A 14,480-nucleotide genomic window follows, 5' to 3' on the forward strand; every position below is an offset into this window, starting at 1 on the left:
ACACACACACACACACACACACACACACACACACACACACACACACATATATGGAACGCTTGCTATTTACTACTGGTTGACAATATGTGAATGAAATGTTTTTAAAAAGGGAAGAATATAACAAACATGCGTACCCAGCAGTTTTGCCAAATATTGACATTTTGCCCTATTTGTTTCAGATTATATATTTTTCTTCCTTTTTTAAAAAAGAAACAAATGGAGTAGATCCGTGTATCACCCTGTTCATTCCTCTTCTGCTGGGTCATGGCTACATGTACCTTCGGTTATACTTGATTATGCCAAACTATCTTCAAAACAGATGTACCAGTGGATATTCTCAACCACACTGTATAATAGTTGCAGTTCCTACACATCTTTATTAACATTTGGTACTATTAAATTTTCATTTTTGCCTACTTGATAGGTATAAACTGTATCCCATTGTCTTAATTTACACTTGCCTGATTATTAGAGAGGTTGAGCATCTTTCTCCTTGTTCCTTAGTCATTCTCCCATACCACCCGCCCTGGAGGGCAGGGCGAAGAGAGGCCCGGCTCCCACAGGCAGGGGTGGGCGGGAGCAGCTCCCAGCAGGCCTGAGAGTTCAGCCAGGGAATGGTAGTGAGTCAGGGTCTTTTTTTTCTGTTGCAGGATCAGCTTTGCCTTTTTTGAACTTTATATAAATGGAGTCATACAATATCTCCTCTCCATGTCTCTCAGTCTTGCTTTCGTATTTTTTTTAAAAAAAAATTTTTTTTTCAACGTTTATTTATTTTTGGGACAGAGAGAGACAGAGCATGAACGGGGGAGGGGCAGAGAGAGAGGGAGACACAGAATCGGAAACAGGCTCCAGGCTCTGAGCCATCAGCCCAGAGCCCGACGCGGGGCTCGAACTCACGGACCGCGAGATCGTGACCTGGCTGAAGTCGGACGCTTAACCGACTGCGCCACCCAGGCGCCCCTTGCTTTCGTATTTTTTAAAGCTTTTAGTTGATATTTTCTATTTATAATAATTTTATTATACTTTGCATCACTGACCTTCTCTTCACACCCATCCATTGATTGAATTCAGTATGTTTTTCATTCCTATTCTATTTGGTTCTTTTTCATAGTCTCTAGGACTGTTTTGATAATCCCTTTTTTCTTTATCAAACCTTAAGTAATCTTGCAAAATTTCCTTGCACGTATAAACATTTATTGTCCTAGTAACCATCTGATAATCCTGCATTTTTGCAGGGTTTTGGGTTTTGTGATTTTATAGGGTTTTGGAGTCTAATTCTGTTGTTTGTTTCTGCAGATTTTCCCTCATGTGGCTCATTCCCTTTTCTTGTGTGTGACTTTTGATTGTGAAATCATATTCTTTGGGATTTTACTTATGGCATTTGTAGGAAGGAGACCTGCATTTATGCCAGAGAGGATTTGCTTCTTCCATGCACCTGGGGTCAATACCTTGAGACCTGTTGAAGCTAAATTAGCATCTTGGGGCTTTTCAGGACACACAGGTAACATAACTCAGGTGTGTGAGGGCTAGCATGTGGTTGGTTATACATTCTCACAGGTGATGTTTCCTCTTCCACTTAGAGGTAAGACTGGGAAGAAAACAGCTTTCTCTGGAGCTGCCTCCAACCCATGCAGCCTTCCATTGGGTCCTGGTGTGTAAAAAAGTCTCCAGTAAGGTTTTGTAGCTCTTGCCTCCCCAGCCCATTAAAATCCAAAGCTCCTGGCTATCTCATTGGATTCAGACTTTTTCATTATTTTGGCCTCTGAGGATTTCACTTCTTTCCTGACATTTCATCTCCTTTCTTTCATTATGAGCTTGGCCATACATTTAAAGAGATGGTGTATATAGTTCATACTGAATTTTCAGGTACTCTGTGCTGAGGGTGTTCTTATGTCATTTGGTCTGCCACATTGCTGATCTTGAAGCTGTTAAATTATTTATTATGCTTTTCTAATTTCTTGAAATTTCATGGGCATCATCGTAACTACTGCTGTATAACCACTTTTCCATGCCTTTATAATTTTCCTAAACCTCTTTTTTTGTAAACATTTTTTTAATGTTTATTTTTGAGAGAGAGAGATAAAGTGGGAGCGGGCGAGGGGCAGAGAGAGAGAGGGAGACACAGAATCTGAAGCAGACTCCAGGCTCTGAGCTGTCAGCACAGAGCCTGTTGCTGGGCTCGAACTCATATGTGCTGGGAGATCATGACCTGAGCTGAAGTCTGACTTAACTGACTGAGCCATCCAGGTGTCCCCCTAAGCCTCTTTTTAATGGATGTGTAGTATTTTATAATTATTTGAATAGTCCCCTTTTGATGGGTACTTTTCTATTATCTTGCTATTGCAAAACATTGATGAAATGAACCATCTCATACCTATGTCTTGCTGTGCAACCAAGATAAGTACTAGAGGTGGAGTTACTGAGACAAGTAATACTAAACATTATAAGGCTTTTGGTATCTACAGTTTAGGTTATTTGGAAAGAGCACCCTTTTCAATGATGTAGATACATATGTGACAGAGAGCCTGGGCTGTGGCTCCTGACATGCTCTGTGGGTGAATGTGGCCACCCAGGGTCACTGTCTTCCCTGGGAAATTGGAAGCATCGGATTGGTTAAGCTGCAGGATTTCTGTTGTACTAGCACCTGCGATTCTCACTCTGTTTGCTCTTTCTTCCCTATTCCCAGGTGACCTCTCGGTGGACTTTCCGATGCCCAGGATGCCCTCAGGCCCTGTCACACGATGATTCCCACTTTCATGAGCGGCACAAATGTATCAACTTTTTTGTCAAGGTGTATGGCTATATGCCCCTGCTGTACACTCAATTCAGGGTGGACTCTGTGCTCTTCAAAACCCGCCTGCCCCACGACAAGACCAAGTGCTTCAAGTTCATCTAGGGGCATTGCAAGTTTTAGGGAGAGGATGAGGAGAGAGGGGGAGATGGCTCCTAAGGTTCCTAGACATTGAAGGACCTCAGGGACATCCGCTGGGTGGGTGGCCCACGCCCTCTGCTGGGAGAGGTGGCAGGAAGAATGGAAAGGAAATAGCCTTCTTTCTCTTAAAGTCGGCCACACTGGGCCTGGAACCTTGGTCCAAGGACACCGGGGTTCCCTATACAGGGCACTGACTGATAGCTTACACTGAGGACCATGGGGACTCCGGAGAGTCACTCACGCAGTTCATAAGCCCAGGAAGCTGGTTTGTGATTTTTAAATTCAGTAACAGCTATTATTATTATTTAAAAGGAAAAAGTTTCAGATTTGCCATTCAAGGCTTATTTATATATATGTGTGTGTATATATACATATATATGTGTGTATATATGTATATAGATGCACACACACACTCTCACGTACATATACATATACATATATATATATATATTTGGGGGGGTAGTTTGAAATTTCTGCCTGTTTCACAAAGTGAGGGACCCATCAGGTCTTCTGATGTTCTGTATGTTGGTGGAGATGGATCCTGGCCTCATGGTATCTAGCTCATCCTTAAGGATCATCTCCACATTCCCCAGGGCATCATTGTGCAGAAACAAAAAGGCCAGGCTTGGCCCTCCTGTGGGGCCTGGACGAGATAAGCCGTGTTGGTTTGTTCCTTCCCCCATCTGTTGCCACCCGGCGATCTGGAACTCGCGTCTTCCTGTCGCTTGAGTCCGTGGGGAGGACCTGCACCTCTGGGAACAGCGGAGCTTCCCTGTGCTGGATTCAGTGGTTTCAAGGATTCATCATTAGGCCGTGCTGTCCCAGAACTTGTCCCTGCACCCCCATTCTCTCCCCTGTTGGAAAGAAGAATGAGGAAGGAGTGAGACCTGAAGACAGCTCTCCCAGATGGCTCTTTTTGTTCAGCCCTCCTTTTAAAACACATGTTGTGCTTTGGCTTCAGGCTTTCCTGAAAGTTATCTCTTGTGTAAGAGAACAGAGAACTGGCAGGCACTTCCAGGTGTGATCTGCAGTGGTTTGCGGGTTGGCCTCCTCTCTCTGGCATAGAATGAGTGAGCATCCTTTGCGGATCCCCACCCGGCTGGCCGGGAAGTCTTACAGCAAGGCGCCTGCCTTGGGATAAATACCTTGGTGAAATTCACCTTCCCCTCCGCCTTTGTCTGGACCTGTACCCTATGTTACCTGTAGTTTTTAGATCCCCATTGCCAGGTTGGTTCCAGGACCCCTTGAGGTTTGGTATGTGCCAGAACGATAGGAAGATCTAATTTGTTAAGTTAGGCTCCAGTCCAGCCTGAGATTTCACAGGCATTTGTACCCACATTACCACTTTCACTCCAGGTTTACATTTCTATTCCTTGGGCTGAAATGGAAATAAGCTATTTTTTTTTTTTTTTTTTTTGGTGGTAGTGGCAGTAGGGGAATGGAAGAGGGTATTAGAGGCATTTGGCAGGGATTTAGCCCATGGCTTGTACCATTTTTCTGGACCCCACTTTCTTTCAGTGAAGTTGAATATAGGTGGTTTCCCACAGCTGGACAAAAGCTCAGGTCTGTCCTGGTCATGCACATGCCTTAAGCCAGTTCCGTCTTCCCCAGACCTTGACACCCTGTGCTTCTATTTCTTGGGGGCACGTTCTCCTCTGACATGTCTGTATCAGTGGGTCTCTTCAAATATCATTTCGAAGCCAGACTCTGTCCCGTGTAGGTCCCATCCAGCTGGAGGGCTAGCTGGGCCTAAGGGACCTCTCCTTCTTGGCAGGCAAGACCAGGGCTGCACCTGGGACTTGTGTCGTCCTGAGGTTCCCACTGGCATCCCACTGGCTCTTCCACAGAGGCAGCTACCCAGGAAATTCAATTCAGCTTCTCAGCAACCCAGCAAAGGGGTCCAGACTCCCTGCATCCTAGCTTTCTGACTACCCTTTTCTTGACTCCTGACTTTATCCTTTTTAGCGGTAGCCTTCTTCCCTCCGGGGAGCCAAAGAGTGTGGTGTTTTGAGCTATATATGTGGCTGCTATTTTTATCTTGTTTATTTTAATGTGAGGAACTCATAAACTGACTTTTAGTGGGACCTGGTGAGAAAAGAGCAGTCTGTGTTAGGACCCCCATATATTGGAGCCAGGTTTTTTGGTCCCTGAATGCTCTTGGTGGATCCAGGAGTAGCCGAGTGGTCCGAGATTATGGATGACATCAAAGCATACTGCAGAAGGGCTAGGATGTCAGAGCCCCTGACAAGGCGAGCACTATTTTGACTTGAATGGAACACTAACCTGAAGGACTCCGAACAGCAGGCCCCGGTGGACACTGGCCATGTTCTTAAGGGACACTCCTCAGTAGCAAGAGGTGGGGCAGTCAGACCTTTTATGTTGCTTGGTTAGGTGCTACTGGAGAGTGAGTGGCTGCTGCTTTTTGTAAGGTGGGTTAGGGGGAGGCCCAGCTCCATGCTTCAAATGCCTTTGATGCTGATCGGTCACTTGGGAAACACAGATGTCATCTCTACCATGTAACTGTGACTCGTTTGGAAGACGAAAACCGCTCACATGGGTTTCCCCAGCTGTCTGTAGGTAACACCTTGTTGCCTAGTCTTTGCACCCAGGGCCCAGGACATCCTTGTCCCCAGGTAGCCAGTTCGCTTTTCACCATGAGGGACATTCACCTAAGTGAGAGCCTCCCCAAGGTGCTCATCAGGCCGTCCTGAGCCTTTGCACTCCTGGCAGTGGTTGTCTGGTGCGGACTGCTCCTCAGGCCGGGCCGGCTCGTGGTCACCAGGGTCCTGTGTTGGCAGGTGGAGTGGTCTGTGCAGGAGCTGCCTGTGTGTGTGCTCAGGGAGCTCCCGCTTTGAAATGATGATATGTTGAAGGGGGAAGCTCTTTGATGTCCATGCCGTGTCCATCCGCCCCACCCTTTTTCCAGTCATGAGCACAATGGTCTTATGTTGGATTTTTGTAAAAAAAAGAAAAAAAATAAATGGAGACTTTAACTCAAGCAGCCTGGAGGTCCTTTGTGATTTTCCTCTGCAGGAACGGAAGAGTGACCCAAGAGAAGGTGCCTACCTGATTCCAGGGAGCCATAGCTGGGGCTCCTGCCAGCAGAAGGCCATGGGCTGTGTGGTTTGGTCTTGGTGCAGCCTTCGCACTTGAACCTGGATGATGCTGTAAACACACATGGATGTGGGCAGCCTCGCCTGGGTCCATTTCTGGGATTAGCCATTTGATTACATTGAAAGGAATTTGGGTGTCCTTTAACTGAATTGACTGGGATAGAGGATGGCATTTGCCACATTCTACCTCCTTCCTTTTTTCTTTTTTTTTTTTTTAATTTTTTTTTTCAACGTTTATTTATTTTTGGGACAGAGAGAGACAGAGCATGAACGGGCGAGGGGCAGAGAGAGAGGGAGACACAGAATCGGAAACAGGCTCCAGGCTCTGAGCCATCAGCCCAGAGCCCGACGCGGGGCTCGAACTCATGGACCGCGAGATCATGACCTGGCTGAACTCGGACGCTTAACCGACTGCGCCACCCAGGCGCCCCTCCTTCCTTTTTTCATGGTAATTAAATGTGTTGTGATGCTGGGGGGCTAGTGCATTTAAATCTCAAAGATCTGCTGAGAGTTAATAAATGCAAGGAGTCTGCTGTTTGGCATGCAGTACAGATGAATGATTACTGGGGTAACGCGCTGAGAATTTCTCAGCAGCTCTTTCTGCATTCCATTTGTCTTAATGCCAACTCATTGTTCAAGGCAGTTGAAGCACTGGCTTCAGGAAGTCTTCCCATCCTCGACACCACTGCTTGCCCCTGCCCCATCTCCTGTTTCGGCAGCTTGACCTGCCCATCACTGCACCGCACACCTGATGGCTTCCAGCTCTGCAACCCATGCCACATTGGAAGTCTCTTGAGAACTGAGCACATCCTGAGTGCTGAATAGCTTTTTGATAATAATGATTTGACAAATCCAAAGAGGGTCACCTAGGAATCCTAGCTGGCAACAAGCTGAATAGTAACCAGTATCCTAGCGTTTTTGGACTAGAGCTAATATGGTATTATCAGATAGTGAAAGGAAGCCTGGCCCGTAAAGGCTGACAAGTTTTTATTCTTTAAATCTTCATTGACAAAGGAAGACGAGAGAGCATGCCAAGAAGAGTTAAAAGACACAGAATGGGTTCCAGAAGAGACCATTAAAGTAAGGTGGGCAAGCCTGGTTTGTTACTTAATTTCACCTGTTTCTTCACTGACTGACTGACATATGTATGTATGTATGCTTGTTTTCAAGTTTTTCAAGTTTTTATTTAAATTACAGTTACTTAACTCTTAATTCAGCCAGTTGTTTTCTCTTTCTCAATTTGTCTTCATATTTTGTGAAATTACAATCCTCATATTGCAGGGTTGTCCTGTTAGGATTTATTTAAACTATTGGTCTCAATATTTCATTATGAAAAATTAACTATAATTTTTATGGTATAAACTTGTATACCTAACAATTATTTTACTATACTTGCTTTATAGCTATCTATTTATTGCTCCATCCAGCTATTTGTCCCTCTATTCATCCTTTATTTCTATTATTTTGATGTTTATTCATTTTTGAGAGAGAGTATGAGCAAGGGAGGGGCAGAGAGAGGGAGAGACACAGAATTTGAAGCAGGTTCCAGGCTCTTAGCTATCAGCACAGAGCCTGACGTGGGGCTCAAACCCATGAACGGTGAGATCATGACCTGGAGCTGAAGCTGGACACTCAACCAACTGAGCCACCCAGGTGCCCCTATTCATCTTTTTATTCATCCTATTTCTGGTACATTTCTAAGTGAATTACATTAGTACACTTCCTTCCAAATATATAAGCACACATGTCATTAACTGGAGGTCAGTGTTAGTTTCTGTGTGTTCCATGTAAAATTTAAATATTAAATTTACACACTGAAGCACTCAGATCTTAGTGTACATTCTCCTGAGTTTTGACAAATGCATCCACCTGTGTAACCCTACCCCCCAATCAAGATACAGAACATTACTGTCAAGCCCAGAAAGTTCCCTTATGTTTCTTCCTTGTCAATCTCTGCTTCCACCACCCCCCCCACCCCCCGAGAAAACCAATGATTTTGATTTTGTTTTTTTCACATTGGATTCGTTTTCCCTGTTCTAGAATTTCATATAATGGTGTCATATAATTTTACTTCTTTGTGGAAGGCTTCTAGAAACTCTGCATAATATTGTTGAGATTCACCCCATGCTGCATTTATTAATTGGTTGCTTTTATTGCTAAGTAGAATATACTTGTATGGCAACATTTGTCCATTCTATTGATGGGAATTGGGCTGTTTATGGTTTTTAGCTATCAGGAATAAAATTGCCATGAATATTCATGTGCAAGGTTTTTTTTGCCTTTTTTAAAATGTTTCAAATTTTTATTTCTAGTTAGTTAACATGTAGTGTAATATTAGTTTCAGGAGTAGAATTTAGTGATTATCATTTACATGTAACACCCAGTGCTCATCCCAACAAGTGCCTTCCTTAAAACCCGTCACCCATCTAGCTCATCCCCCACCCACCTCCCCTCCAGCAACCCTCAGTTTGTTCTCTGTAGTTAAGACTCTCTTTTATGGTTCACTTCCCTCTTTTTATTCTTTACCCGTATGTTCACCTGTTTCATTTCTTAAATTCCATATATGAGTGAAATCATATGGTACTTGTCTTTCTCTGACTTATTTCACTATTTCGCTTAACATTATACTGTCTAGGTCCATCCATATCGTTGCAAATTAAGATTTCATTCTTTTTTATGGCTAATAAATATTCCAGTGTGTGTGTGTGTGTGTGTGTGTGTGTCTTTATCCATTCATTAGTTGGGACGAGCGGACATTTGGGCTCTTTCCGTAATTTGGCTATTGTTGATAGAACTGCTATAAACATTGGGGTACATGTGTCCTTCTGAATCATTATTTTTGTATCCTTTGGATAAATACCTAGTAGTGCAATTGCTGGATTGTAGGGTTTTATTTTTAACTTTTTGAGGAATATCTATACTGTTTTCCATAGTGGCTGCTCCAGTTTGCATTCCCACAAACAGTGTAAGAGGGTTCCCCACTCTCCTTCCGCATCCTTGCCAACATCTGTTGTTTCCTGTGTTAATTATGGCTATTCTGACAGGTGTGAGGTGGTATCTTATTGTAGTTTTTTGTTTGTTTTGTTTTTTTAGAGCATGAGTGGGGGAGAAGGGAAGAGGTAGCGAGAAAATTTTAAGCAGGTTCCATGCTTAGTGCGGATCGGTGCCTGACATGGGGCTCAATCCCACAACACTGGGGTCATGCCCTGAGCTGAAATTAAGAGTGGGACGCTCAACCAACTGAGCCACCCAGGCATCCCTCTCATTGTAGTTTTGATTTGCATTTCTCTGATGATGAGTGATACTAAGCATCTTTTCATGTGTTTTGTTAGCCATCTGGATGTCTTCTTTGGGAAAATGTTTATGTCTTCTGCCCATTTTTTAACTGGATCATTTTTTGGTTGTTGAGTTTGATAAGTTCTTTATAGATTTTGGATACTAACCTTTTGATACGTCATTTGCAAATATCGTCTCCCATTTTGAAGGTTGCTTTTTAGTTTTGTTGATTATTTCCTTTGCTGTGCAGAAGCTTTTTATCTTGATGAGGTCCCAATAGTTCATTTTTGCTTTTGTTTCCCTTGCCTCTGGAGATGTGTCTAGTAAGTTCATGTGCAAGTCTTTTTGTGGATTTATGGTTTTCTCCCAGATAAATACCTAGGAGTGGAATTGTGTGATAAGGTAGGTGTATATATATATTTAGTTTTATAAAAAAAAATGCTGGACCTTTTCCCAAGGTGATTGTACCCATTTCATACCCCCACCAATAATGTTGAGGGTTCCAATTACTCACATCCTCATCAGTCTATGCGGTTGTTAGTCTTTTTAGCCATGCTGGTGGGTAATGGTATCTCGTAGTTTCAGTGTGCATTTCCCTGAAGACTAATGACATTAAGCATGTTTTTTACATGCTTACGCCATTTATATATATATTCCCTTTGTGAAGTATCTGGACAAATCTTTTTGCCCACATGGGGTTTGTCTTTTTTTTGTGTGTATTGTTTAAAAAAACATTTTTAACAGATTTGATTTTTTTTGAGCAGTTTTAGGTTCACAGAAAACTTGAGTGGAAAAGGAGAGCTCCTCCTTTCTCACCCTTATCATCTTGCATTAGTGTGGTAAATTTGTTACAACTGATAAGCCAGTATTGACATATTAACTCAAGTCCCAGCTTACATCAGGGTTCATTCTTTGTGCAGTATATTCTGTGACTTTGACAAAAGTACAGTGACCTGCCCCCACTATGACAGTTTTCCATGGAAGTTTCACTGTCCTCCAAATTCTTTCTGCTCCCACTATTTGGTGGCTCCTTGTCTCTAACTCCTGGCAGCCATTGATCCTTTAACTGTCTCTTTCATTTTGCCTTTTCCAGAATGTTACATAGTTGGAATTGTATAAATGCAGGCTTCACAGAATGGCTTCTTCCACTTAGCAATATGAATGTCAGGTTCTTCATTGTTTTTGTGGTTTGATAGCCCATTTCTTTTTATTGCTGGGTAATATTCCATTGTAATGTCTTTTTATTGTTGATACTGGTCCACTGTCAGACATCTGTTTTATACATATTTCCCCCAACTTGTGGCTTGCCTATCCTTTTTCTTTATATCTTCTGATCAGCAGAAGCTTTTAATTTTAATGAGGTCCAATTTATAACATTTTCTCTTTGTTATTGCTTTCTGTGACTCAAGAAACCCATGCCATGAGTTCTAAAGACATTCTCTTATGTTTTCCATTGAAAGCTTTATGGTGTTAGCATTTACACTTAGGTCTAGGATCTATCTCAAATTAATTTGGGGGCATGGAGTATAGTAGTCAAGGTTCTAATTCTTATTTTCTATTATGAATGTCTGATAATTCTTTAAAAAAAAATTTTTTTTTTTTTACATTTATTTTTTGAGAGACATACAGAGAGCACAAGTTGGGGAGGGGCAGAGAGAGAAGGAGACACAGAATCTGAAACAGGCTCCAGGCTCTGAGCCGTCAGCACAGAGCCTGACGTGGGGCTTGAACTCACAAACCATGAGATCATGCCCTAAACCAAAGTTGCACGCTCAACCGACTGAGCCACCCAGGTGCCCCTGAATGTCCAATCATTCTAACACCATTTGTTAAAGACTTTAATTGAGTTGCTTTGGGGCCTTTGTTGAAAATGTAGTGACCGTGTAGGTGGGGTATTTCCCATCTCTCTCTATTGTCCGAGCTGATTTGTCAGTGCTGGTTGCTAGCACTGTCCTGGCTGGGTTACTGGAGCTCACAAGGTAGTCTTCCAGGAAGTAGATGTCCTCCAACGTGGTCACTGTTCTCAAGATCGCTTCGGGTACTATGGTGGTTACTTTGTAGTTCTCTAAATTTTAGGGTTAATTTGTCAATTTCTTTTAAAAACCTAAAATTAAAATATTTTTATTCTGGTAAAATTTACATAACGTACAAATGACCTTTCAGTCTGTTTTTAAATGGACAATTCAGTGTCATGAAGTACACTCACAATGTGTAACCACTACCACTAGCAATTTCTGGAGCTTTCTCGTCTTCCCAACAGAAAAAGTCTGTTCCTCACTCCTTTCAGTCCCTGAGAACCTCTGTTTTGTCGCTATGAATCTGTCTATTCTGGACATTCATGTAAATGGAATCACATAATATGGAGTTTTATGTGTCTAATTTACTTAGCATGTTTTCAAAGTTCATCATGTAGCATGTGTCAGAATTTCCTTTCTTTTTATGGTTGGATAATATGTCATTTTGCGCACACACACACGTGGTCTTGGAAATTTGTTCTTCTGTACTTAGGAGAAATTTAGGAGAAACTTAATTTTTTTTTTTGAGGGTAAAAAAATAAGATTTTATTTTTTTTCAATATATGAAATTTATTGTCAAATTGGTTTCCATACAACACCCAGTGCTCATCCCAAAAGGTGCCCTCCTCAATACCCATCACCCACCCTCCCCTCCCTCCCACCCCCCATCAACCCTCAGTTCTCAGTTTTTAAGAGTCTCTTATGCTTTGGCTCTCTCCCACTCTAACCTCTCTCTCTCTCTCTTTTTTTTTTCTTCCCCTCCCCCATGGGTTTTTGTTAAGTTTCTCAGGATCCACATAAGAGTGAAAACATATGGTATCTGTCTTTCGCTGTATGGCTTATTTCACATAGCATAACACTCTCCAGTTCCAACCACATTGCTACAAAGAGCCGTATTTCATTCTTTCTCATTGCCACATAGTAGTCCATTGTGTATATAAACCACAATTTCTTTATCCATTCATCAGTTGATGGACATTTAGGCTCTTTCCACAATTTGGCTATTGTTGAGAGTGCTGCTATAAACATTGGGGTACAAGTGCCCCTATGCATCAGTACTCCTGTATCCCTTGGGTAAATTCCTAGTAGTGCTATTTCCAGAGTGGCTGCACCAGTTTGCATTCCCACCAACAGTGCAAGAGGGTTCCCGTAGGAGAAACTTAATTTTTATCTGTTATTCTTGTGAACTAAAGTCAAAAGAGCACAATGCATAGATTATATAATAGGTGCCTAATAAATGCTCATTGATGACTGGAAGGGCCTATAGATGACTGGAAAAGACTTTATAACATCAAAGTTCACTATTTTCAAAATACTCTGAACATTGTAACTAGTTACTAGATTAAAAAGTTATATTAGATAATGTAAAAAAAAAATGTTATCACAAGATTGTAGCAAGTCAGTCCCATCTCCAGGCTCCACTTCTATTTCCCTCGCTATTTACACATCTGCGGTTACTTCCTCCACTGAAGTCCTGAAACTTCAACATGTAAAAAACGCAGTATCTGCAAATCACAATAAAAAGCCTGCACAGTATTTGTCTTCCTCTGACTTATTTCACATAGCATAATGCCTGTAAGGGCTAGCTGTGTGGCTGTAAAAGGTAGAATTTACTTTTTTTATGGCTGAATAATCTCCCACTGTGTGTGTGCACGTGCACGTGCGTATATCCCACATTTTCCTTATCCATTCATCCATTTATGGACACTCAGGCTGCTTCCATGTTTTGGGTGTTTTGAATACTGCTGTAGTGAACACAGGGGCTGCAGATACCTCTGAGATAATGATTTTATTTCCTTGGAATATATGCCTAGAAGTGGAATACTGGATCACATGGTAGTTGTAGTTTCAATTTTTTGAAGTAGGTCATGCTGTTTTTCACAGTGACTGCACCAATTTGCATTCCCACCAATAGTACACAAGGTTCCCTTTTCTCCACATCCTTGCCAACACTTATTTCTTATCTCTTTGATAATAGCTTTTCTAACAGGTGTGATGTGATATCAATATTTACATTTTCCTGATAGTGATGTTGAGCACCTTTCCATGTACCTGTTGGTCACTTGTAGGTCTTCTCTGGAAAAATGTCTATTCAAATCCTTTGCCCATTTTAAAAAGTTTTTTTTTTCTGTTGAGTTGTAAGAGTTCTTTATATATTTTGTATATTAACTCCTTGTCAGATAGATGGTTTGCAAGTATTTTCTCCCATTTGGTAGGCTTCCTTTTATTCTGATAGTTTCCTTTGCTGTGCAGAACTCTTTAGTTTGATGTACTTCTACTTGTTGAGTTTCACTTTTGCTGCTTGCGCTTGGCGTCCTATCCAAAATATTATTGCCGAGGCCAGTGTTTCCATACAACACCCAAACCCAATTGGTTTCCATACAACACCCAGTGCTCATCCCAAGTGCCCTCAATGACCATCACCCACTTTCCCCTCTCCCCTACCCCCCATCAACCCTCAGTTTTTTCTCAGTAGCCAAGAGTCTCTTATGGTTTGCCTCCCTTCCTCTCTGTAACTTTCCCCCCGCCCTTTCCTCCCCCTTGGTCTTCTGTTAAGTTTCTCAGGATCTACATGAGTGAAAACATATGGTATCTTTCTCTGACTGATTTCACTTAGCATTATACCCTCCAGTTCCATCCACGTTGGATAGCAATCTAATTACATTGTTCTGCATGTGGTTATACAGTTCCCATTTACTGAAAAGACTATCCTCTTCCCATTGAGTATTCTTGGGGCCCCCCCCCCCCCCCGTTAGTTGACTGTTTAAGTGTGGGTTTGTTTCCGGGCTCTTGAGTCTGTACCATTGGCTTATGTGTCTATTTTTATGCCAGCACTATACTGTCTTGATTACTATAGCTTTGTAGTAAAGCTTGCATCAGGAATTGTGATGCCTCCAGCTTTGTTCTTTCTCAAGATTACTTTGGCTATTCAGGGTCTTTTGTGGTTCCACACAAATTTTAGGGTTGTTTTTTCTATTTCTGTGCAAATGTCATTGGAAATTTGCTAAGTATTGTATTGAATCTATGGATGGTAAAATGTTTTTGTGATATGACTAAAACCTATTAATAGGTTACTAAAAAGCAGTAGAGACTGTGGTGTTTAGTCTTTAGTAAACAAACTCATGATTGATGTTGGCTTTATCC

General features: G+C 42.1%; 1 protein-coding gene across 4 annotated transcripts in view; it reads left to right on the plus strand.

Moving 5' to 3' along the window:
- EXTL3 (exostosin like glycosyltransferase 3) overlaps window positions 1-5,930 on the plus strand; it is a 132,600-nt gene extending 126,670 nt beyond the window's left edge. For all 4 annotated transcript variants that reach the window (XM_040467467.1, XM_040467308.1, XM_040467234.1 and 1 more), the window contains one exon: window positions 2,687-5,930. In XM_040467467.1, the coding sequence (XP_040323401.1) occupies window positions 2,687-2,896 (210 nt within the window). In that variant the 3' untranslated portion in view covers window positions 2,897-5,930. The remainder of the gene's footprint in view (window positions 1-2,686) is intronic.
- The last annotated feature ends 8,550 nt before the right edge of the window (window positions 5,931-14,480 follow it).

Source organism: Herpailurus yagouaroundi, unplaced genomic scaffold (assembly GCF_014898765.1).
Source record: "Herpailurus yagouaroundi ecotype Mexico unplaced genomic scaffold, PumYag 28, whole genome shotgun sequence".
In the NCBI taxonomy this organism is placed as follows: Eukaryota; Metazoa; Chordata; class Mammalia; order Carnivora; family Felidae; genus Herpailurus; species Herpailurus yagouaroundi.